This window comes from Brachycentrus maculatus, unplaced genomic scaffold (genome assembly GCF_059751285.1).
Source record: "Brachycentrus maculatus isolate JH-2025_06_01 unplaced genomic scaffold, ASM5975128v1 h1tg000108l, whole genome shotgun sequence".
Classification (NCBI taxonomy): domain Eukaryota; kingdom Metazoa; phylum Arthropoda; class Insecta; order Trichoptera; family Brachycentridae; genus Brachycentrus; species Brachycentrus maculatus.
The window spans coordinates 52,145-79,398 of NW_028280861.1; the positions used below are offsets into that span (position 1 = coordinate 52,145).

Here is a 27,254-nt window from a genome sequence, read left to right on the forward strand (position 1 = left end):
AAGTTTTATTTTTATTATACACGACTAGTTTCGAAAACTTACAGATGTTTTCATCTACAGGTGGAAATTAAAACTAACAAATATTTATATATATATATATATATATATATATATATATATATATATATATATATATATATATATATATATATATATATATATATATATATATATCTGTCCGCCTCCGTAGTGTAATGGTCAGCACGCTCAGCTACCGTTCTGGAGGTCCCGGGTTCGATTCCCAAGGGGGGTAAAATAAATATAAGTGATTTTTTCACTGTCATATTTATTCAATATTACCATGGACTGGTACCTGAAGCGGAGGGCTGATCACCTTTCCTTCATGTATAAACGATCAAGATAACACTGCGTTTATATGACGCAGTGCCCTATGCACCATTGGGGTGCGGATAAGGGGTTTTATTTTTTATATATTTTAAATATTTTTAAAAAAAAATTTTTTTTGCTCGTTAGTTTTAATTTTCACCCGTAGATGAAAACATCTGTAAGTTTCAAATAAAATAAAAATACAACTCTTTAAGTGGTTTATTCAAAGTGTTTTATTTTTTTTAAATCTGTGTAAATTATCCCAAATTATTATTGTTATTATTATTTGAACGTAACCGAATCTAATAGGGGGATTAAAATCCCATATATATGAATTTTTCATATATCGCCCATTCCTTTCAAGAACGTCATAAATCAAAATTTGTCAATTTTCAGTTGTACATGTTTTCGGAATGCCCAGAAAATGTACTATATCCCAGCAAAAGAGGCATATTTTTAACATAATATTTACCCGCTACAGGGCAGAAAGAGATGTTTTTTGCATTTTGAAGAAAAGGTATTGTTTAATAATTTTTTTTAAATATACCAAATATTTTTCAAATGGAGAAAAAACCTGCAGGTTTTACCTAAAAATATATGTTGTACAGTAAAAAGTTCAATAAGTGGCTTGATATTTACTTTCAATAAATTGTATTGTATGTTTAAACTTTAAAAACGATCTCCTGAAAAATCAATTTTTTTTATTTATGTCGTTCTTGAAAGGAGTGAGCGATATATGAATTCCATAACTTTAGTGTTATAAGAGTTACTTACAACATATTTTTTCAGTGCTGCGAGATCTACATACTTATATCAGTATATTAATTTTATGTCCGCTAGCGATATGTTTTTCTTTCACTCTAATAAATGTGGTACTACGAGAGAATGAAAAAATACAGACAATAGACAAATAAACTACTCGACTTTCGCTTGATCTAGTGTCCCGCTGCCCGTCACTAGCAGACCAGCTCAGTCACCTCATGACGGCGCGTTACCATAGACGTGGTGTCCCTATGACTCAGTTGGCGGCGAGCTGTGTATTACGATTTCCATACAAATATGAACTGGGGTACCAGTACCCGTCGTTGGATCACATATAATTTTTGCATGATCAGAAAGGAAAATATTAAATTTCCTGTGCTGGTAGAGTGGACATCACTAGGACAAGATTAGGGTCAGATAAAGAATTCAAAAGAAATAAAAATAAATTTCAGTATCACCTTTTTCCCAGTTATTGCACTTGGCAGCAGATCATCCTTGGTGGCTTTTTTCTTCAAGAGATGGTCAAAAGAGCTGGACAAAGACCTCTTGGCTTTCATAAATATGGTACTGCCACCGAGGTACTGGTTCAAGAACTCTGACCTAGAAAAACAACACGTTGAAACAATTATAGCCAACTAGCTATCATACCGCTTCTCTGCGGGGGTAGGCAGAGGACGCCACACCTCTCTGGCTTAGTAAAAAAATTCACCTCTTCTGCATATGAAGACATAAGTATTGCTTCATACCATACATCGCTCACTCCTTTCAAGAATGTCATAAATCAAAAATCGTCAACTTTCAGTTGTGCATGTTTTCGGAATGCCCAGAAAATGTACTATATCCCAGCAAAAGAGGCATATTTTTAACTTAATATTTACCCGCTACAGGGCAGCAAGTGTTGTTTTTGCATTTTGAAGAAAAGGTATTGTTTAATTATTTTTTTAAAATATACTAAATATTTTTCAAATGGAGAAAAAACCTTCAGGTTTTACCTAAAAAGATCTGTTGCACAGTAAAAATTTCAATACAATTTAATACATTGTATTACATTTTTAAACATTAAAAACATTCTCCTGAAAAATCAAGTTTTTTGATTTATGACATTCTTGAAAGGAGTGTCCTCCGATTATTCCAACTACTGCATATGCCCAAATACTTGAAATACTTGACCATAGCAAGTCTTCCTCTGCTTCTATTTCTAATTACATTTGCCGATATATTTGTTTTGCCGTTCTTTCCTCAGTCACTCATTCCACATGTCCAGACCATTACGACACACCTTCTTAATTTTATTCGATAATACTTATATGTGTCGCTTACTTTCAAAATCTGCCAGATCCAATTTTATAAGATTTTAAAATAAATACTCTATCAGAATGCCAATTATGGGTTTTATTGTTTAAAATATTTATATAATTGAAACCCCTCCTAAGAAATATTGTACTTAAAAACAGCGTTTTTTTTAAATTCATTTAATATATTTACATTTTTATTTATAACATAATACATTTGAATCATTTATACATATGGAGAACTTTTATATTTCGATTCGCTGTGCCTCTCTATAAAAGAGACTGTGCTCTTGTGCTTGGAGAGGGACTTACACTCGTGGTTTAATGTTATATAATAAAAGATATAATAGTTTTTTTTGTATATTTTTTCAAGATTTAAATGTATAGAGCTTTAATTTTTTTCTTTAGTATTTTTATATCATCTATTTTTTTAAATTTCTTTAGGGAGTTTATTGAAATGTTTGATTGCCAAATATTTGAAGTTTTGCTGAAATTGCTTGGTGTTGCATTTTGGAGTAGAAAAATCGTTTGAGAATCTCGATGATAAATTTTTTGTTAAATTTAAATACTTGTTACCCTTTAGTATTTGAAAAACTGCAATTTTTTTACAAATGGATTCTATATTTTAATATTTTCTAATATTTTAATATTTTTTGCGTTGTATTTCTAATTCCGCTATATTCATGAATCTTGCCTTCTGACCCATATCGGCCAATCAGAGAGTCAAAAAATAGGTCAAAAATTAAGATGACGTCATTATCAGTTTGTATCTCGTGTTTTTTTTTTAAATACTGAATGAATTCCAAAAAAATGGGAAAATTCTCTGTTTCATAATATTTTATATAAAGATAGACGAATCTTTGAAACGTAAATGTTACCCGGAGAATTTTGCATTTTTTGTAATATCGACTTACATGGATCTGGCGGATTTTGAAAGTAGGCGACACATATCACCCTTCCATTCTTTACTTATTTCACCATTCATACACAGTTTTGATACACATTCATCTAACTGATCGTATTCAGTCTATTTTCATTCTTCTTTTGCCAACTCCACGCTTTGGAATTGGTAATGCAGTGGTTAGCGCGTGTGGCTACCGAGCTGGAGGTCCCGGGTTCGATTCTCAAGGGAAGTAAATAAAGGTGATTTTTACTTTCGTATTTATTCAATATCACTATGGACTGGCATAAGGCAAGACTGATCTACTGACTTCATGCGATTGAAGATCAAGATAACACAACGCACTGGGTGTGGATTAGGTTAGAATAAGGTAATTCACCTGTTTTCTGCAGTATCGTGGACATGCCTCTGTTGTTTGGCCTCGCAGTGCGCCCGCAACAGCATCATCAAAAATGCGTTGTGTTCTCCTGCCTAGAAGAAGAAGATAAAACATGTTATAATTAAATTTGAAAAACAAAATAAACATTATATTTTGCCCACCTCCGTAGTGTTATGGTTATCACGCTCGGTTATCATACTGGAGGTCCCAGGTTCAATTCCCAGGGAGGGAGGGTCCAATAAATATAAGTGATTTTTTTTGCTCTAATATTTATTCAATATTATCCTGGACTGGTACCTGAAGCGGAGAGTTGATCACCTTTCCTTCATGTGGTAACGATCAAGATAACACTGCATTTATATGATGCAGTGCCCTATGCACTATTAGGGTGCGGATAAGGGTTTGAAGATGAAGTAGATATAAAGACATTTTGACAACATAGATGAAGAAGAACATGGCAGTCAGGGATTTTAGAGGGCTTATGACCTCCTAGGCTGGTTAAGTGATCACTTTGCACACATTCACCGTTCTACCCACGATTGACAACCACACTACTTAAATTTTTCACTCCATAGACATCTACAAATAGAGCCGTCAATAATTTAGCAATGTTGCCAATATTAAAATAACTCCATTGTTTCTGTGACGTCATTCATTGCCAACTTACTAAAATAACGTTTTTTCAGAGGCGAATTTTCCAAAAGAATATGACGAATGAAAATATTTATTATATCTGCTGTTATAAACACAAAACGCGTCTAATACAATCCTTTATAGGTTGAGAATGTTAAATTAGATATTCCTTCCGTCTGACAAAGATCCATTCAAACAATAATGTATGTATTATTAAAAATTTACAGATATCACATTTTAAATATCACTACTACTACTTCTAACATCACGCCGTTTCTCCGCAGGGGTAGGCAGAAAGGATGGATGCCACACTCTTCTGTCCTGACTCGCCTCCTTCACATTCATACATCTAGACATACATGTCCTCGGATTACGCAGACTTTTGACACCGCCAGATTTTAGGTTCTGATTGATCTGACCGTGCCAAGTCTTTTTCGGTCATCCTCGTTCTGTTTTCTCTCACACATTCGCCACATATATTATCTTAGTCATTCTCTCGCTATCCATTCGCTCCACATGTCCATACCACCGTAAAGAACTCTTCCTAATCTTTTCTATTATTTCTCGTTCCGCCTTACATTCCTTTCTTATTTCTTCGTTTTTAATTCTGTCATACAATATTTTCCACACATTCGTCTGAGGGAGGGCATTTCAAATATTGGAGTTTAAAAATATACCTCATAAAGGTCTTCAGTCCCGCCTTGGTACTTGGCTACGATCTGAGTTTGTTCTTCATCAGAAAGTTGTTCAATTCTCCTCAGAATTGTAGAGTGGACGCGTTTATCAGTCATGCCTAAAATAATTAAAAAATATCTCTATACAACGGTTATTACCAAGCCAAATAAAAGATATCAAAAATACTTAAAAATAGAATCTCATGGTAAAAATAGAATAACATCTCAACATAGATGATATTCATGTATGTTCTTCTTCCTGGCTACATCCCAGGTTATTGTCCTTGTAGACTGTTGGGGTCAGCTCTCTTCGTCCTCAGGTTATAGGTCATTGTGTCATGGAAAACGTCACCTAGGCCATGCCTTCGAATCATCTTTCTGGAGCACCCACGAATTTTTTCATCTTCCTCTAGATAACTTTCCAGGAAGAGCCATTTCATGAAATTCATCTTTGTTGACATGTCAAAAAGTAATATATCCATTGTTTGTTAAAATTATTAAAGAAAAACACTAGTTTCGGAAGCCTCCTTTTTCAGGTCTAAACGTAAACTCATTTAGACCTGAAGATGGAAGCTCAGCTTTTGAAACCAGTCGCCATAAATAAGCTCAAGTGGTAAAAAAACAAGTGTTTTCTTTAATAATTTCAACGTGATTTCTTAAATGTTTTTCGCAGATACTTTGTGTCACATTCAATAAACTTTATAAAATAAAACAACTTTGTTTTAACCAATTTTTATTGGTACACTTTTTCCAACCGGTTTTGACAAGAACCTTGTCATCCTCATGCGCGCCGCTTCATACTATTTTTGGACGATTCCATTTGTGGCTCACAAGTTGTCGTCCGGAGTGGACGTATTCGCTGCGCGATACTCAATAAAAGCAACATTTAGGAGTTTTTTCCCGTTTTTTTAAATCACATTTATTTAAATCACATTTTCATATAATGTACGGAGTGCGTGGAAGTTTTTGGTATCGTAAGGGAAGAGTAATTAACTATGACCTAACTCTGAGTATTTCAATGTTTTAGAATTAGTACATAAACCCTGAGGACACCAAAGTTCTTGTCAAAACCGGTTGGAAAAAGTGTACCAATAAAAAGAGTTTAAACAAAGTTGTTTTATTTTTAAAGAACTTTAAATATTTGGGAACCAAGTACTTCAATAACCTTCCTACACTAATGTGTAAAGGCAACTAGCCGTAACTCAATCTCAACTAGCGGCAGCCGGCAGTAGCTCTTGGGCTTGCAACTAGAGTGGACCTACGCTGGTTCCGTGAGCGTTGCCAGATGGTTTTATAATGTTTTCAGCAAATAAATCTTAATTATTTTAATTTTTGACTTCATTTATAATTAATTAAGGGGTTTAGCTATGAATGTCCGTATTTTTCCGATTTAAAATCGCTAATTTTTAATTTTGTAGTGACTATCCAACACGGGTTAAATAAATAAATAATTTTAAAAAAAAAAGTAGATTTGTATGAAAAATTACTGGTCCTAGAGGTGATTCCTGAGGGACAACTGAGGGTACTAATAGGAGGAATATGTTACCATCGATGTCTTGGCACAGTTTGTGGTACCAAACCATGGGACAGTGTTCGCAGGAAGTGAGGGGAGAAGATTCGCGTCCTTGCTTCACCATTTCAGCGTGGGCGATGAAGGCCTGCGTAATGGCTGAAAGAAAAAAAAACGATTTATTAGCATCTTCAAACTGGGAATGATATGTTCATAGTTTGGAATCGCAATCCCATGTTTTGTAACAGTGAGTGTGATACAGGTTTTTACTTAAAAATGGATGAATTACAAATTAAATTGGACTTTTAAAAATATATTTCAAGTAGTACTCATGATTCAAAGTGGTATTGACAATCTTGTCTGAAAACAAGATTACATATCGCGCTTAAAGACTATGCAGGCTTGCCAACTTGATGACTAACGAACTCGCTAGTCCTAAGAGTATAATATGTGGGCAGGTATTCATATACTGACAGTATATGTAGTATTTTTTTAAAGGAATAACCTGCAAAGCTTTTATTTTAGAAGTTTGTTTGCAGGTACTATAGTTAGGAAAAGGAAGGTGAATGAATACTTGAAATATGTGAAAAATACATTACAACACCAAGACCGATTAAAAATTAATATTTCTTGGATTAATTTTGCAACTGTCAGGAATCGAACCAGCAATGCCAGATTTGCAGTCAAGTGTATACCTGGTACGCCACGGCGCCTGTTATCTAACTTTTTTATAAAATACATTATAATTAATATAAAAAAAGTGTGTGTGGGTACATATATATTATATTTAAGGTTGGCACTGGCAACAATACAATAGATATTATTAGAAATTAAATTAAATTTAAAATGCTAAACTACAAATATTTAATTTTAACAGAAAACAATAAATCATAAAGATGAAAATGAAAAAAGTTAGCAAATATGTACTTTATGAGTTATACGTCCATTTGTTTTGGTTGTCACACTCAAAATGTTGCGAATTGAGTTAGATTAGATTAGTAAACATCCATCATTCCGGTCATTATAGAAAATCCATATTGCCTTAATATCTTGAATGCTCTTTACCTCCCACGACGTCGCAAGCCACATCCTCCGACTGGCACTTGAAGACGTAGCCGACGAGGCAGTCGGCCTGCGCCTCTCGGCAGATGAAGCCCAGGTGGTCGCGGTGCAGGACTCCCCGGGCGCAGGACGACACGTCCTTCAGCTGCCGATGCAGCAGCACCTGCTTGCGGTCGGGGCTGATGAGGCGGAGGTCTGCGCGACCGACCTGGGTACAAAAGATAATTAACTTTACCACTCTGTAGGCCAGACATTCTGGCCCGTATGATTCTAGTGGGCAGCTCCGTGGGCCACAATGTCTGGCCGGGCGCAGGTATAACTTTAATCACTGATTTCTCTATCACCCGAGCATATTCTACCAAAAAATATTTCAGATAAATACAGTTAATCTTAATTAACATGGTCATACGAATTGCCAGACAGTGTGTCCCAAAATTAAAGAACCAAAATTTAATTTAATGGTAGAAAAACGTCGCATTTTTTTTATCAGAGTAGCTGATCAGTTACGAGAAAAAATGGTCAGAGTGGAAAGGGTTAAGGTTCAGGTGACCTGTCATTCGGTTACGAGTAGGAACCGAAACAAACAAGCGAACCTGCCAAGTTGCCCGCGCTGGCAAATTTACCAGGCCCTGTGTACTGAACAAAGGAGTCATTATTGACATAATTTTTATCAAAAAAAAAACATTTTAAGGTGGAGACCTTGGGAAAATAGAGACGTCGGAAGATGTCAAGAAATATGGTCCAATGATATAGGTATGCGGAGGGTAAAAATTAGCTGCAAGCCACTATTAATTATTTAAAATAAAAATCAAACATCAACATACATTCTAAAAAAAATGTGCGTGGACACGTGTGGCTTGAACATTCGAGATCTCACCTTTTAAAAGATCTTTGTATGAAAATATTTTAATACCTGAAAGAGCATGGTTCTGTTCTGATCTCCAATCAGTTGAGCAATCGGCGTCTTGAGATTCAGGACTCCAATGGAGGCCGATCTGTCCCTCGCAAACTGCCTGTTCTCCGGAAGATTGCCTTCCAGACCCTTCCGGTCCGCGACACCATCTCCGGCCAGAGAGTCCCGGCTCTCGGACACGTCGCTCCCCTCACTGGAGAACAAGCGACCAGCATTCTGGACCGACAGACTCTTTACCAAGTCCTTGGGGATTTTTTCTTCAACACCAGCTTGATTCGAATCATCGCTTACTTTAAACTCAACTTTTTTCTTTACTTTATCGTCTTTATTAGCCAGTTTTGTGGTGTTCAAGATGCTCTGATTAGCCGTTTTCTCCTGGTCTTTTGCATGCTCTAATTCGGTCTTTCCTAATAGCTTTATGTTGCTGATCAATTTGTTAATATCAGGTACTGATCCAGAATCATCTGTTACTACAGAGCTTGACTCCACGGACGATTCGTGGTCGTCTTCGTTTAAAGTGTCCATTCTATTCTTCTCATCATTCTGGGTATAGTTTAAAACGAGAACTTTCGGCTCCAATGCGACAGGAAAGGTGTTTTTATTCAAAACCAAATTGGTGACTTTTTGATTTGACGAAGAATTGTCTTCTTGCTTACAGGCTCGGACTGTTGACAGCTCGTCAAATTCTTTTTCAACGTTCTCCAAATCTTTTACATCTTCTTTGCCAGTGTTGGCTGAACCTTTTTCTGCGTTTTTTATCTCGTTACCTTGGAAGAATCCTTTGCTGGCCGTCAAGGGAGTCAGAGACGGGGAAGCCAAGCAGCTGTTGCTGTTTGACGTTTCATTTTTGGCCAAGGATATGTCTATTAGAGGCTTTTTAGTGTGGGATAAAGGCAACGGGGCAAAGTCCACTTTTTTAAGATGGCTTCTTCCCGGGATGCTTTCAATAGAACCTTGATCACTGGAGACTGATAGGGAATCCTGGAAGAGGTAAAACAATCACAATAATGAATAATACTACAGGTGGGGCAAAATTTATCACACCATCGGAAGCCGTTATAATTATTGCAAATGACATCATACACCAAATCTCTGTTCACTCTGTAGCACCAAATCTCTGTTCCGAGCTGCAGCATCAAAAGTGAAGATAGCCATGATGATTCCGGATCTTCGTTACAAGTGGCACAGAAAGAAGAAAAAGGCATCGTACATCAATCATATTTGACATTTTGACACTAGACAGCTGCAGCATACAAACAAATTAATACAACGAGCACAAATGTGTTTCAACACTGGCGGCAGCCAATTTACGGACATCATCTTTTCCAATAAACAGAAAAAATTATCTGGGTCCAAATAATGATTTATATTATAATTTTTTTGAATAATGGAAAATGTTGAATGCAAAGTTGCAAGGATTCATACAGATTTCGATTTATTGATTCTATACGAATTTAATACAGATTTCTAGACTGTAATTCAGATTTTTTAGTGTGACATATGGCAACACTGAGCACAAGGCCACGCGGTCAGTCGGCAATGCCGTAACGTCGTAACGTAACATGCTCGCCGCGAGCGATGTTACGACATTACGTTACGACGAAATTCTCTGGTCAGACTTCACCCTTATGTGTGAAATCAAGTAATATCGTACCGGGTGTACCTTTAATTAAATAAGGGTCTAAAATTATAATTAAGGATATTTCTTTCACTCTTATAAATGTTGTAACGTAATTAGAGAACGATGAAACTTAACTCTTCACTGCATAGTGTATCAAATTTGTTACATACCAAAAGTTAGTGTTGAAACGTCTTTTAAAAATATGAACAACCATTCTTTGTTGTTACTGATTAGATACATTCATAAATCACGTATATACTTCATAATTTAGCCAAAAAAAGCGCTATGAACGCCAAAATAATAACTTCACTTATCTCTCGAAGATGAACTGTCAATGCAGTCATGCAGTCATGCAAAAAAAGGCATGCAGTGAAGGGTTAATTACTCGACTTTCGTTTGATCTAGTGTCCCGCTATTCAAGTACCCGACACCTGCACTCAGTCGGCACATGACTGCAGGTTTGCACAGACGTGGTGTCCCTATGACTCAGCTGCAAGCTGCGTACTACGATTTCCATACATTTGCATGGAATAATGATAATAATAAAACCCTTATCCGCACCCTAATGGTGCATAGGGCACTGCGTCATATAAACGCAATGTTATCTTGATCGTTTACACATGAAGGAAAGGTGATCAGCCCTCCGCTTCAGGTACCAGTCCAGGGTAATATTGAATAAATATGACAGTGAAAAAATCACTTATATTTATGTTACCCCCCTTGGGAATCGAACCCAGGACCTCCAGAACGGTAGCCGAGCGTGCTGACCATTACACTACGGAGGCGGACATTTGCATGGAAAGACCCTCTGAACTGAGGTCTTTAGGTACCCCCAGTTTGGATCACGTATAATTTTGGATGATCACAAAGGAAAAGGTAAAAATACCTCTTTTGCTTTGCTGGTTTGAGATGACAAACTTACGGCTTGACTTGACAGCAAACTGTTCCTTCTCATGTGAGCCGCACGGGTCTTGTCTTGTTCCAGTTGTCGAAACTTGCTGAGAGCATCGTCAATCAACGTCTCGGGCACCTTTTTATGGGAGACCTTGATCTTCCCAATGTAGAGAACCTGAGAGGAAAATAAACTAGGATTAATGTTTGAAGCGCTAACTTTGATTTCACAAAATTGCTTTTTGTAAAATCACTAAATATCCATGGATTTTTCGTAAAGTAGATACATTTTAGTGTTAATTTAGTCAAGACCAAGAAATTGTAAGTATTTTTTAGCAGGGTTTTCAAGTATATAAATATTTTTAACCATAAAACCCACAATTGGCATCCCAATAGAGTATTTACTTCAAAATCTTATAAAATTGGATCTGGCGGATTTCGAAAGTAGGCGACACATTTATGAAGTGATTTTTAGTTATAAAAATTAATTTTGTTATAAGAATTTGAGTAGTGTGGTTGTCAATAACGGGTAGAATTGGTGAATGTTCTTCTTCTTTCTCTCCGTCTTAATCCTCATTGCTGAGGGTTGTGACCCTTGCAGAAGCAATGACTCTTCTCCAGTTATCCCTTGACTGCGCTGCACGTAGCGCTCCAACCACTGAGGTGCCTGCTGCTGCCTTAATTTGATCGGTCCATCGTGTGGGGATCTTCCTCTCCCTCTCTTTCCCTCCAGGCTACCGATCACAACTAGGCGTTCCAGGCTATCCTCGTTGCCACGCGCAACGTGTCCAAAGAACTGGAGAATCCGTCGGGTACAGATATTGGCCAGAGACAAGCCATCCAAGCGTAGTTCCTGGCGAATGGACTCATTGGTGCGTCTAGCTGTCCATGGAATTCGGAGCATGCGCCTCCAACACCACATTTCGAAGGCATCAATTTTTCTCCTTTCTGCTGCTTTTATAGTCCATGTTTCAGCAGCATAGAGAAAAATGGAGTGGACCAAGCTCCTGACAAGCTTCATCTTGGTGTAGTTACTCACACCCCGGTCTTTCCAAATTTGAATTTTTGGTGAATGTTACATGTGTGTAAAGTAATCACTTAAACCAGCCTATGACAGTTGTCTGCCCCTAAAATGCCCAGACTTCCATATTTCTTCTTCATCTTTGATGAGATGTCAAAAAATAATATGAAAGTTAAGGTATATATGAAGTGATTTTTAGTTTTGAAAATTATTTTTACTTGGTTAATACTACTCTTTTTTTAATGACACAATAGATTTTAAGACTGTATTTTTTATTAAACCATATCCGCTCCCTAGATGGAGCATATAGAGTCCACAAAATGTGTCCAGGCTTTCCTGTCAGCTGCTAGCTCCCTTGCATTATCCCAAATCAGATCCGCGTCCCGAAATACTGACGAGAACTGCCGACAAATTGTCAGCAGTGTTAGGGAACCTGATGCCTTGTAAAAGAGGTAAGCTTGATGGCGGCTCTCGGGAGGCATGCGGAGTACATGGCCAAGCCAACTGGATCGCCTTTTCTTGACGACAGTTGTGACCAAGATTTGCTGCGTCCTACGCCTTATCTCTTCATCCCTCACAAAGTCAAACTACCGCACGCCTAAAATTATCCGCAGACACCTATTCTCAAAGCTTAGTAACTGGGGTTAGGGGTATGGTTAAAAGCTTACATATACAGCAAGTGTGGGGAATTTTCTTCACAGACTAGACACTTGTAGACTTGGTATAGGCACGGAAAGAAGAAATCTGTGTGCATATTTAGTTTGAACGTGTCGCCATCTTTGAAAGCCCATTATATAAGTACAGCTGAGAAGATAATAATAAAATATAATAAAACCCTTATCCGCACCCCAATGGTGCATAGGGCACTGTGTCTTATAAACGCAGTGTTATCATGATCGTTTTTACACATGAAGGAAAGGTGATCAGCCCTCCGCTTCAGGTACCAGTCCATGGTAATATTGAATAAATATTATAGTGAAAAAATTACTTGTATTTTTTTTTTACCCCCCTTGGGAATCGAACCCGGGACCTCCAGAACGGTAGCCGAGCGTGTTGACCATTACACTACGGAGGCGGACAAAAAAGCTAGAGAAGATAATAAGCAACAATTTATCAGAATACCAACCTCAAAGAAGTGGGAATTACATGGCGAGATGTCGGCACAGAGGGACGTCAAGTTGGCTGCATTGCTGTGACTTCGAGTGACTTTCGGAGTGTCAGGAGTCGGAGCCATCGACACTCTGCGAAAACAAAATGCTCTATCAAACAAAATCATTATTACGGTCAGTATAGATATTCATACATTGTATGAATTAAGGGTTAAGCAGGTACTAAGTACTCTATACGACATATTCCTAGTTTGATTTTATTGTTAAATTTATTGTTTAAATAAAACATGTCCTTTGACTATACGCGAGGTGCATCACACTCAGCAGTGCCCTTATAAAAACAGGATATATCATATCGCTCACTCCTTTCAACAACGTCATATATCAAAAATCATCAATTATCAGAAGCTAAACTGGCAGTGCACAACGGAGTCCTGGTTCCAACTCTAATGTATGGAAGTGAAACATGGAGTTGGCAAAAGAAGGATGAAAGTAGACTGAATGCAGTCGAAATGCGATCTCTCAGAAGAATGCGCGACAAAACGATGTATGATAGATGTGCGAATAGTGAAATAAGGAAGGAATGCAAAGCTGAGATAAGCATTATCGATAAAATTAAGAAAGGTGTGTTGAGATGGTTTGGACATGTGGAACGAATGAGTGACGAAAGAACGGTAAAACAAATTTATGAGGCGAACGTTAGTGGGAAAAGAAGCAGAGGAAGACCGAGAAAAACATGGCACGATCAGGTATGCCAAATACTTGAAAGTGGTCAGGTTAGGAGTCGTAACAATCGGCGGGTATGTATGAGGAGATGCATGAACGTGGAAGAGGCGAAGAATGTCTGCAAGGACAGAGTGGTGTGGCGCTCTATTCTCTCTGCCTACCCCTGCGGGGAAGCGGCGTGATGGTTAGTTAGTTAGTTAGTTAGTCAGCATTTCTGCTTTCCGATTTCCCATTGACCGCTCTTCTTAGGCCGCCGGCCGTCTGTGCGGCGTGATGGCTGATTAGTTAGTTTAGATAAAATATTATGGAATAGAGAATTTTCCCATTTATTAACAAAATGTTATCATTTGTTAAGATGGTTAGTTAGTTAGTTGCTTAAAAGTTAGCTATGGACGAACCTCGCGGTGGGGTCTCCATTCCTGGCGTCGGGTGCCTGCGGCGCAGGCCTGGCGCTCTGGTAGCCCCTGTTGGAGCAGACGGGGGCGCGGTTGGCGCGCGAGGGTGTCGGGGAAGGGGGCCCCGAGCGGTTGAGCCCCTGCAGGCTGCCGCTGCGGGACAGCTCCTTCATCTGCCCGAACAACTCGCTCACCTGCGGAGAGAAGTTTTCACGTCAAATTGGACGTTTAACAAATTAAATTGGACGCCTTATAAATCGAATTGGACGACACAAAAATCAATTGGACATTTAGAAAAAAATTATGACTTTTGACAATAGAAATTAGACGTTTTACAAACCAAATAAAATAGAGGAATTTCAAAGCAAATTGGACTTTGAGCAAATCAAATTGCATACTTTACAAATCAAATTAAACGTTATATAAATCTAATCAGACGTTTACTAAATCAAATTGGACGTTTTATGATCAAATTGGACGCCTTATAAATCGAATTAGACGACACGAAAATAAATTGAACATTTAGAAAAAAAATAGGACTTTTTACAAAAGACAATAGACTTTTTAAAAACCAAATAAAATAGACAAATTTCAAAGAAAAGTGGAAGTTTAGTAAATCAAATTGGATACTTTACAAATCAAATTAAACGTTGTATAAATCTAATCAGACGTTTACTTAATCAAATTGAACGATTTACGAACCAAATTAGTCGTTTTATAAACAAAAATGGACGTTTAATAAACGAAATTAGATGCCTTACAAATCAAATTGGACTATTGTCATATCATATTGGCTGCCTTCCAAATTAAACAGGACGTCTTACAAACCAAATTGGACGCCTATATATCAATTTGGACCATTATAAAACCAAATTGGACGTTTTACAAGACGCATTAGACGTCTAATTAATCAAATTGGTCGATTATCAAATCAAATTAAACACCTAACAAATCAAAGGGGACGTTTTAAAAGTCAATTTGAACACCCTACAAATCAAATAGGACGTTTTAAAAGTAAAATTGAACACCTTACAAATCAAATAAGACGATTTAAAAGTCAAATTGAACACCTTACAAATCGAATAGGACGATTAAAAAGTCAAATTGAACACCTTACAAATCAAATAGGACGATTTAAAAATCAAATTGAACACCTTACAAATCAAATAGGACGATTTAAAAATCAAATTGAACACCTTACAAATCGAATAGGACGATTAAAAAGTCAAATTTAACACCTTACAAATCAAATAGGACGATTTAAAAATCAAATTGAACACCTTACAAATCAAATAAGACGATTTAAAAGTCAAATTTAACACCTTACAAATCGAATAGGACGATTAAAAAGTCAAATTGAACACCTTACAAATCGAATAGGACGATTAAAAAGTCAAATTGAACACCTTACAAATCGAATAGGACGATTAAAAAGTCAAATTGAACACCTTACAAATCAAATAGGACGATTTAAAAATCAAATTGAACACCTTACAAATCGAATAGGACGATTAAAAAGTCAAATTGAACACCTTACAAATCAAATAGGACGATTTAAAAATCAAATTGAACACCTTACAAATCAAATAAGACGATTTAAAAGTCAAATTGAACACCTTACAAATCACTCGGATGTTTAGCAAATGATATTGTGTCGAGTTGTGGTCCCGTGGTTAGTGTCTCGGACTCTTAAGTCAGAGTTTCTCGGTTCGAATCCACTCTACCACAATTTGATACCTATTTCTAATAATGAGCCGCTTAGGCTCACAGAAATAGTAAAAAATTTAACTATTTGTGTGAATAATGAAAACACTAATATTTCGCTTTAAAAAAAAATATGTTTACGATATTGAATGGATGCCTTATATGTCTAATTGAACGTTATCTAAATTAAATTGGATGATTTAATAAATCAAATGAGACGCATTACAAACCAATTTTAAAGTCTCTAATTCAAATTGGACGTTTTAAAATCAAATTAGACGTCCGAGTTATCTTATTTGTTTCGTAGTCTTGTTAACCTTAATCCCATGTCTCAAAATGAGTAATGAAAATTACTACTACTGCTACTACTACCATCACGCCGTTTCCCCGCAGGGGTAGGCAGAGAAGATGGAATGCCACAAGCAGAGTGTACGCTGTTGAAATGCGCTCCCTCAGACGAATGTGTAGAAAATCATTGTATGACAGAATTAAAAACGACGATATAAGAAAGGAATGTAAGGCTGAACGAGGAATAATTGAAAATGTTTTGAATATTGAAAGCATTAACTTTGTGGATCATCTTGATAAATTATTTCGTGAAATAAAAATACTTTGTATTCTGATCCACTCACATTTTTATTTTACCAACTAGTTTCGGCAACAACCTGTTGCCCTCTTCAGGGTTACATTTATAACTTAGTTATAAATGTAACCCTGAAGAGGGCAACAGGTTGTTGCCGAAACTAGTTGGTAAAATAAAAATGTGAGTGGATCAGAATACAAAGTATTTTTATTTCTCGAAATAATTTAATAATTGAAAAGATTAGGAAGAGTTCTTTGCGGTGGTATGGACATGTGGAGCGAATGGATGGCGAGAGAATGACTAAGAAAATATATGTGGCGAATGTGAGAGGGAAAACAGAACGCGGACGACCGAAAAAGACTTGGCACGATCAGATCAATCAGAACCTAAAATCTGGCGGTGTCAAAAGTCTGCGTAATCGGAGGGCATGTACGACTAGATGTATGGATGTGAAGGAGGCGAGGAGTGTATGTCAGGACAGAAGAGTGAATGGAAATTACTAATCGCGAATATTATACGAGTATATCTGACTTATGCAGAAGTCTTCTCTGGTATCTAACCTCTTTGATTGATTCTTATATGGGCAGAGCGGCAGTGGGAGTGCAAGGTGATTGGATTTATATGTATTTTCTTGGAATAATACATAAATTTGCGTCTACTGACAGCTTCATTGCGTTTATATAATGGGGCTTCTTTTGTAATAGTCTTAACCATGTTCGATCATTAATCGATTAAGGAAAGGTATAATCGACTGCAACTCGATTAATCTGTCCCAACCCTAACGCAAAGGGTGGAAACCAAGAACATATTGAACTAATACAGTTCTTAATAGCACCAAACTACTAAGTCTTAATGCAAGATGAAAGTAGACAGATTGCAGTCGGAATGCTATCTCTCTAACTAACTAACTAACTAACTAACCACCACGCCGCTCCCCCGCAGGTGTAGGCAGAGAGAATAGAACGCCACACCACTCTGTCCTTGCAAACATTCTTCGCCTCTTCCACGTTCATGCATCTCCTCATACATACCTACCCTCCGATTGTTTCGACTCCTAACCTGACCACTTTCAAGTATTTGGCATACTTGATGGTGCCAAGTTTTTCTAGGTTTTCCTCTGCTCCTTTTTCCAATAACATTCGCCTCGTAAATTTGTTTTACCGTCGAATTTTTTAGTCGGAATGCCATCTCTCAGTATGGCAAATCCAAGTATGGTTAGACTGACCATTTATTTTTGTATTATTTTTTGACATCTCATCAAAGACGAAGAAGAATATGGAAGTCTGGGCATTTACGCGGCTGACGACAGTCATAGGCTGGTTTAAGATATCACTTTACACACGTGTAACATTTACCAATTCTACCCCACTTGAATTAAATTAAAAAACTTCTTCATCTGTGTCGAGATGTCAAAATACAAAACTGAATTGATTTATTCGCCTTTTTTACTATTGTTCAATGTACAATATCGTTTCCCGACTGACGGACGGTGACGCAAATTGTATTTTTGTTTTGACTGATTGAAATTGATTGAATTCGAGGCGCGCGTTAACGAAGAAGCGTCGAATTGCGCCAATTGACATGTCAACAATAAAAATTGACTCCTCGGCGACACTCGGACAATAAGCGCTCCGTCAGCCAATGCGTCTGCGAGCCTTGATACGACAGTGCTGTCAATGGATCATTTTCAGACGGGAGGAATATCTAATTTAACATACTCAACTGTAAAGGATTGTATTAGACTCGTGAAGTGTTTATAACAGCCGATATAATCAATATTTTCATTCATCATTTTCTTGTGGAAAATTCGCCTTCGTAAATACGTTGTTTGCGTAAGTTGGTAATGAAAGACGTCACAGAAACGATGGACTTATTTTAATATTGGTAACATTGCTAAATTGTTGGCGGCTCTATTTGTTGATGTCTATGGTCCACCCTCCCCCCCCCCTCCCATCATATTCGTATAACACAAATGGCGGTATAGTGGTAAACAAACAATCCACACTACATTCTGTTCACAGTTATTTTGATTCAATTTTTTTTAAATAATTAATTTAATTAAAGTATAAATAAAAAAATAAAATAAATAAAAAATAAATAATAAATAAATAAAAAAGTCCGCCTCCGTAGTGTAATGGTCAGCACGCTCGGCTACCGTTCTGGAGGACCCGGGTTCGATTCCCAGGGGGGGTAAGAATAAATATGAGTGATTTTTTCACTGTAATATTTATTCAATATTACCCTGGACTGGTACTTGAAGCGGAGGGCTGATCACCTTTCCCTCATGTGTAAACGATCAAGATAACGATCAAGATAACACTACGTTTATATGACGCAGTGCCCTATGCACCATTGGGGTGCGGATAAGGGTTAAAAAAAAAAAGTATAAATAATAATAACAAAAAATGTGGTAAATTATAAACATCTTCTGTGAACTGAGTATACTACTGTTTAAGCTCTAAAAACCATTGACAATAAACCATATGACGTCATAAAACGTTTGATGACGGAAATTTGATGACGTATGCAAACGCACGTTTTTCGTTTTATTAAAATATGTAAAGTTTAAATCTTCACATCTCCCTTAGTTCTCTACAGATTTCAATAAGAATTTTACCGATAGTCTTGTGATTTTTCATATTAATTTATTAGAAATCTAAAAATCTATTGTTTCGCCTAGTTATGGCATTTTCAAACGAACGTTGTCAATACTTGATATTATAATATACATTCGCACTGTATGGCCGAGTCTTGGCCGGATTCCACTTATTTTTGCCAACAGCACCTGCTGCCCAGACACATAGGTATAGACCTACACCTACATAGATGTACACATAGTAATAAGACGTATACATCTGCCATAGATATGTGTCGCCTACTTTCAAAATCCGCCAGATCCATGTAAGTCGATTTCCCAAAAAATGTAAAATTCCCCTGGTAACATTTCGCTCAGTCCTTTCAAGAACGTCATGAATAAAAATATCGTCGATTTTCAGTTGTACGTGTTTTTGGAATGCCCAGAAAATGTACTATATCCCAGCAAAAGAGTATATTTTTAACCTAATATTTACCCGCTACAGGGCAGAAAATTTTGTTTTAGTATTTTGAAGATAATGTATTATTTAATTATTTTTTTAAATATATTTTTTTTTTCAAATGGATAAAAAAAAACCTTCAGGTTTTACCTAAGAAGATCTGTTGCACAGTAAAAAGTTCAATAAGTGGCTTGATATCTATTTTTAATACATTGTGTTATATTTTTAAACTTTCAAAACGTTCTCCTGAAAAATCAAGTTTTTTGATTGATGACGTTCTTGAAAGGAGTGAGCGATATGTGACTTATGTATAAAGTGACCATACGCCTGTGTTGAACGAGACGTCCCGTTTGTAGGTAGCCTGAACAATATATTTTTTTCATATTTATATTATTTATCAACATACTTTTTATTTTTATTAAAACATAAGAACTATGAAAAAATATCTTTAAATAAAATATTATGAAATAGAAAATTTCCCATTATTAAAGAAAATTATTAAGTATTTAAAAAAAAAACACAAAACACAAATCGATAATGACGTCATCTTAATTTTTGACCTATCCCCGCTCTCTGATTGGCCGATATGGGTCAGAAGGCAAGTTCCATGAATCTAGCAAAATTTGAAATATAACGCTGTTTTGAATTATTTTTTAGAAGGGTTTTCAAGTATATAATTATTTTAAACAATAAAACCCACAATTGGCATTCCGATAGAGTATTTATTTTTTAAATCTTATGAAATTGGATCTGGCGGATTTTGAAAGTAGGCGATACATATATACACTCGTACATTGTAATAAGAAAACACTGTAAGTTTATTTTAGTACCTCGTTAGACATTTTTTTCAAATTTCGCTTGTAATATTATTTTTAAAGACGATAAAGACGTTTCCACAATAACAGTGTGTCCACATTTCTCTTGAAAAATTATGAATATGACTCTGAAATTTAGCTACGGCTTATGCAACCCCACTTAAATGTAACTCATTATCCCTTATATAATATTCACCATTTTGTGCATTATCCATATGGCAATTATTTTTCAAATTACCTGACCTCAAATTGATTTGGAAGTTAAGGGTTATTTAAATAAATATTTCGGTGAAAAATTACTGATATTATATATCTTTTGACTTCTCTGGGAGTTGAACCCGGGATCTCCAGCCTTGTAGAGAATCGTAGCCGAACGACAAATATATACATTTAAATTCATCCCACTTAGAATATAATAACAAAGCCCTTATCCGCACCCCAATGGTGCATAGGGCACTGTGTCATATTAACGCAGTGTTATCTTGATCATTTACACATGAAGGAAAGGTGATCAGCCCTCCGCTTCAGGTACCAGTCCATGGTAATTTTGAATAAATATTACAGTGAAAAAATCACTAATATTTATTTTACCCCCCTTGGGAATCGAACCCGGAACCTCCAGAACGGTAGCCGAGCGTGCTGACCATTACACTACGGAGGCGGACAACACTAAGAATATAGTAAAATAATATATAATAACCACAACATTTTGAGTGTGTTCAAAACGTTTAACATCGGCTCGTAACGCATGTTTGTGCTGGAATCTTTAGTGCATGTTGGTCTTCGGGTCGACATCGTATGTATTAAACATTTTGTATAGTTTTAAGTGTGTAAATGGTGCTATGGTGGTGAAGGGTGGTATTGTTTGCATGCTGTGGTAGTGATTATCCTGACGAAGAGACGGGTACGTCTTGAAACCGGTAGACATAAAAATCTCGGTGAGTGGTTATACACTGCTATTATTTAAATTTTGTTATTTATTTACTTATTTAATATGGTTACATTTTTAAGTACAACATAATACAATTTCTAAACATTTATACATATGGCAAACTTATAGTTTTAGATTTGCTGTATCTCTCCAAAAAAGAGACTGAGCTCTTGTGCTTGTAGAGGGACTTACACTCAAGGTTTAATATTTTATATGATCAATGGTACATAAGTCTTTTTTATATATTTTTCAAGATTTATGTGTAATTAAAAAACCTTTAACACACCCCAATGGTGCATAGGGCACTGCGTCATATAAACGCAGTGTTATCTCGATCGTTTACACATGAAGGAAAGGTGATCAGCCCTCCACTTCAGGTACCAGTCCAGTGTAATATTGAATAAATATTAGAGTGAAAAAATCACTTATATTTATTAAACCCCCCTGGGAATCGAACCCGGGACCTCCAGAACGGTAGGCGAGCATGCTGACCATTACACTACGGAGGCGGACAAATATATGTTATATGTAATAGGCATTAATTTTTTCCTAAGAATTTTTATATCTATAACATTATTGTTAAATGTCTCACATACATTCCGAATAAACCAAACCATGTAATCGGTTACTATTTTTAATAAATACTTTTGATAAATTTCACATTTTCAATTGCGTAGTCAGCCTGACGAATGTTTAGTTTTTTTTTTTTTTTATTCATTTAATATATTTACATTTTTATTTATAACATAATAACATTTGAATCATTTATACATATGTAGAACTTTTATATTTCGATTCGCTGTGCCTCTCCATAAAAGAGTCTGTGCTCTTGTGCTTGGAAAGGGACTTACACTCGTGGTTTAATGTTATATAATAAAAGATATAATAGTTTTTTTTTAATATATTTTTTTAAAGATTTAAATGTATGGAGCTTTAATTTTTTTCTTGAGGATTTTTATATCATCTATTTTTTTTATTTCTTTAGGGAGTTTATTGAAATGTTTGATTGCCAAATATTTGAAGTTTTGCTGAAATTGCTTGGTGTTGCATTTTGGAGTAGAAAAATCGTTTGAGAATCTCGATAATAAATTCTTTATTAAATTTAAATAGTTGTCACCCTTTAGTATTTGAAAAACTGCGGTTTTTTTTATAAATGGATTCTATATTTGGGACTTGAAATTTTTTAAATATGTTACTATGTATCTACAAATATAGTTCATCTATCTAGGATTTAAGTAATTTATAGTGTGTGAAAGAGACGTGTATTTACCAGTCCTTACTATTTGTTATTTTGTTATTATTTTATGTTTAAGACTTTTTGTTTCTCTATTAGTGTATTTTTATATTAGATACTGTATATATGTATTATGTTAAAGGCATAAGCCGTTCAATAAATAAATAAAAATAATAATAAAAAAAATATTTTCCGATAGCGTTGCCATATCGCTCAATCCTTTCAAGAACGTCATTAATCAAAAAACTTGATTTTTCAGGAGAACGTTTTATAAGTTTGAAAAAAAAAATGTGTTAAAAATAAATATCAAGCCACTTATTGAACTTTTTACTGTGAAACAGATCTTTTTAGGTAAAACCTGAAGGTTTTTTCTCCATTTGAAAAATATTTAGTATATTTAAAAAAATAATTAAACACGACCTTTTCTTCAAAATGCAAAAACAACCCTTTCGGCCCTGTAGCGGGTAAATATTAAGTTAAAAATATGCCGCTTCTGCTGGGATATAGTACATTTTCTGGGCATTCCGAAAACATGCACAACTGAAAATTTACGATTTTTGATATATGACGTTGCTGAAAGGAGTGAGCGATATAGGTACCGGTGGTGCATAGGGTACTGCATCATATAAAGGCATTTAAAAAAATATGCCTCTTTTGCTGGGATATAGTACATTTTCTGGGCATTCCGAAAACATGCACAACTGAAAATTGAAGATTTTTATTTATGACGTTCTTGAAAGGAGTGAGCGATGTAAGTTATCCAAAATTATCATTTAAACTTACCTTATTTTTAAGCTTGAGCCCCGAAGCATCCGATAATGAACTAACTAACGTCGACTCATTAATAGGTATACTGTACATTTTAATTTATATTAAAAATTAATTAAACACACCGCACCAGTATTAAAATTAATAAAATATCGAAACTCTTGTTTTTGAGTGTCAAATTTTTCATTTATTTTTTAAACACACTCCACTAAACATTTTAAGCACTTTTTATGGTAAAAATTGGTTAAAAAGTCATCGCAAAACTGTTTTTTTACCTTATACTAAAAATAATATCGCTCGCTCTTTTTAGCAACGTCGTATATAAAAAAAACTTGATTTTTCAGGAGATCGTTTTTAAGGTTTAAAAATATAATACAATGTATTAAAAATAAATACCAAGTCACTTATTGAACTTTTTACTGTGCAGCAGATTTTTTTAGGTAAAACCTGAATGTTTTTTCCCCATTTGAAAAATATTTAGTATATTTAAAAAATAATTAATCAAAACATTTTCTTCAAAATGCAAAAAACACACTTTCTGCCCTGTAGCGGTTGAATATTAAGTTAAAAATATGCCGCTTTTGCTGGGATTTAGTACATTTTCTGGGCATTCCGAAAACATGCACAACTGAAAATTAACGTTTTTTTTTATATAATATGACGTTGTTGAAAGAAGCGAGTGATATTACGAAATCACACATTACGGGACATTTTTTCTTCTTTATTTTAAATTCTTTTGCATTTCACAATACTGTATCTTGTAATTACTAACTATCTAACTAACCATCACGCCGCTTCCCCGCAGGGGTAGGCAGAGAGAATAGAGCGCCACACCACGTTGCAAACATTCTTCGCCTCTTCCACGTTCATGCATCTCCTCATACATACCCGCCGATTGTTACGACTCCTAACCTGACCACATTCAAGTATTTGGCGTACCTGATCGTACCATGTTTTTCTCGGTCTTCCTCTGCTTCTTTTCCCGCTAACATTCACCTCATAAATTTGTTTTACCGTTCTATCCTCACTCATTCGTTCTACATGTCCAAACCATCTCAACACACCTTTCTTAATTTTATCGATAATGCTTATCTCAGCTTTGCATTCCTTCTTTATTCCACTATTCGCACATCTATCATACATCGTTTTGTCGCACATTCTTCTGAGAGATCGCATTTCGACTGCATTCAGTCTACTTTCATCCTTCTTTTGCCAACTCCATGTTTCACTTCCATACATTAGAGTTGGAACCAGGACTCCGTTGTGCACTGCCAGTGTAATTACAATTACCAAAAATATAAAATATTATATATATCTCATGTTTGCGTATAAGTCAATCATGCGTAGAATGGTGAATATTACACGTGTATAAAGTGATCACTTTAACCAGCCTTCTTCTCTCTTCAAACCCTTATCCACACCCCAATGGTGCAATGATGCAGCATCATATAAACGCAGTGTTATCTTGAACGTTAACACACGAAGGAAAGTTGATCAGCCCTCCGCTTCAGGTACCAGTCCAGGGTAAATATCGAATAAATATAAGAGTGACAAAAATATATTTATTTGCCCACCCCTCCTGGGAATCGAACCCGGGACCTTCAGTATGATAGCCAAGCGTGCTGACCATTACACTACGGAGGCAGACAACAGCCTATAACATGGCAATACCCAGACTTCCATATGCGTTTTCATCTAAATTGAGAAGTGAAAATTTGTACACAGTGTTACACAGGTCGAGAGCCCTGTAAATCATTAGAATTCCATTTTATTCTTCGTCTTTGTTAAGACATCAAATAATTTTTACAACATTTTGAGTGTGTAAAAATACTTGTTCACAAAATCTGGATAATCTCTAATTACAGGAGTTATTTTCATATTATTTTTTGACATCTCATCAAAGATGAAGAAGAATATGGGAGTCTGGGCATTTACGGGGCTGACGACCGTCATAGGCTGGTTTAAGTGATCACTTTACACACGCGTAACATTCACCAATTCTACCCATTATTGACAGCCACACTACTCAAATTCTTGGAAGTTCTATATACTTATATGAACCAATTTTGAAACCTTGTTCTTGAATCACTAGAACTTCACTAGAGACATCTATTGGTGAGATGAAAAAAAGCTTTTCATTGATCAGAAACTCTTATATCTGTATGTGAGGTCCGAATCCTGGATTATAATCATTTATATGTTGCGTCCGTCACATACGTTGTTCGAATGTGACGACACAATACACAGCTTCCGAGAATTTTGCGTATACAAAAAGTGTATTTTTATAAATTCTTCGAATTCAGGGGTGAAAGAACTACACGCTGTGTCTAGCATTTACTTGATATTGATTTCCGAGTTTTTAAATTAAATAATTACAGGGAAAGCTTAACGGAGTCCTGGTACCAACCCTGATGAATAGAGCACGGAGTTGGTGAAAGAAGGATGAAAGTAGACTGAATGCAGTCGGAATGCCATATCTCTGTGTGGCAAAACCATGTATCGCTCACTCCTTTCAAGTATTGTCATAAATCAAAAAACTTGGTTTTTCAGGAGAACGTTTTTAAGTTTAAAAATATAATAAAATATATTAAAAATAAATATCAAGTCACCTTTTGAACTTTTTACTGTGCAACAGATTTTTTTAGGTAAAACCTGAAGGTTTTTTTTCCTTTTGAAAAATATTTAGTATATTCAAAAAAAAAAATTAAACAATACCTTTTCTTCAAAATGCGAAAAGAACACTTTCTGCCCTGTGGCGGGTAAATATTTAGTTTAAAATATGCCTCTTTTGCTGGGATATAGTACATTTTCTGGGCATTCCGAAAAAATGCACTAAAAACTGACGATTTTTGATATATGACGTTGTTGAAAGCAGTGAGCGATATAAGTACCGGTGGTGCATAGGGTACTACATAATATAAACGCAGTGTTATCTCGATAGTTAACACATGAAAGAAAGGTGAACAGCCCTCCGCTTCAGCAAAAACAGCATATTTTTAACTTAATATTTACCCGCTACAGGGCAGAAAGTGATGTTTTTGCATTTTGAAGAAAATGTATTGTTTAATTATTTTTTTAAATATACTAAATATTTTTCAAATGGAGAAACAAAGATCTGTTGCACAGTAAAAATTTCAAAAAGTGGCTTGATATTTATTTTTAATACATTGTATTATATTCTTAATCTTTAAAAACGATCTCCTGAAAAATATTTTCTTTTTATAAATGACGTTGTTGAAAGGAGTGAGCGATATATGTAATAGACAGCTAAATTGATAAAAAAAGTACTGTTTTGATTCAAAATTCTATTTTAAAATCTGAATATGAATTTTTGTTTAAATTTACACAAAATTACCGTTAAATCGACATGCATACTTTATAAACATAGGCGATATAACTGGTTACAATGTAGGTCAGTTAAGTATAACACACGTGTTCGTCAGGCCTCACAGTACAAACAATAACACGCGACGACGTCCGGTCGAAACACGCGCCGCGACACAAACTACGAGCCGGGCTCGTCGTCTGCCCGAAATGGCACCGATCTGTCGACGGCGAGGACTGTCGAGAGCACAAGTCGAGAGTCTGTCGACGAAGCGAAATTCCATTTAAATTTCAACCCCATATACAAACGCGAGACTTGTGACGTAATCATATATCCATCAATATAACGGGACAAGTCTGTTACGTAAAGTTTCTCATACTGTCATCACAGAAACAAAGCAATCATTACGAACAATGGGTATTTTATTTATTTTTTTAATATTGAAAAATCAACTTTGTGGAATATGTTGATATATTATTTTAAGAAATAAAAAGACTTTGTTTTTTGATCCACTCACATTTTTATTAACAACCAAATAGTTTCGGAAACAACCTGTTGCCCTCTTCAGGGTTTAATCAATTAAACTCTGAGATTTTAGCCTCCGTAGTGTAATGGTCAGCACGCTCGGCTACCGTTCTAGAGG

General features: G+C 35.7%; 1 protein-coding gene across 2 annotated transcripts in view; it reads right to left on the reverse strand.

Moving 5' to 3' along the window:
- plx (PTB_TBC1D1_like and TBC domain-containing protein plx) overlaps positions 1-27,254 on the reverse strand; it is a 77,830-nt gene that overhangs the window by 23,500 nt on the left and 27,076 nt on the right. Inside the window, exons 1-10 of one of the 2 annotated variants that reach the window (XM_088259047.1) lie at positions 23,302-23,510; positions 14,220-14,410; positions 13,113-13,227; positions 10,997-11,143; positions 8,454-9,434; positions 7,544-7,748; positions 6,515-6,637; positions 4,972-5,087; positions 3,662-3,753; positions 1,548-1,689 (exon numbers count right to left, since the gene is read on the reverse strand). In XM_088259047.1, coding sequence (XP_088115173.1) covers positions 1,548-1,689; positions 3,662-3,753; positions 4,972-5,087; positions 6,515-6,637; positions 7,544-7,748; positions 8,454-9,434; positions 10,997-11,143; positions 13,113-13,227; positions 14,220-14,410; positions 23,302-23,379 — 2,190 coding nt within the window. In that variant the 5' untranslated portion in view covers positions 23,380-23,510. Of the gene's footprint in view, positions 1-1,547; positions 1,690-3,661; positions 3,754-4,971; positions 5,088-6,514; positions 6,638-7,543; positions 7,749-8,453; positions 9,435-10,996; positions 11,144-13,112; positions 13,228-14,219; positions 14,411-23,301; positions 23,511-27,254 lie in introns of those variants that run through there. The other variant, XM_088259046.1, reaches the window with a different exon arrangement.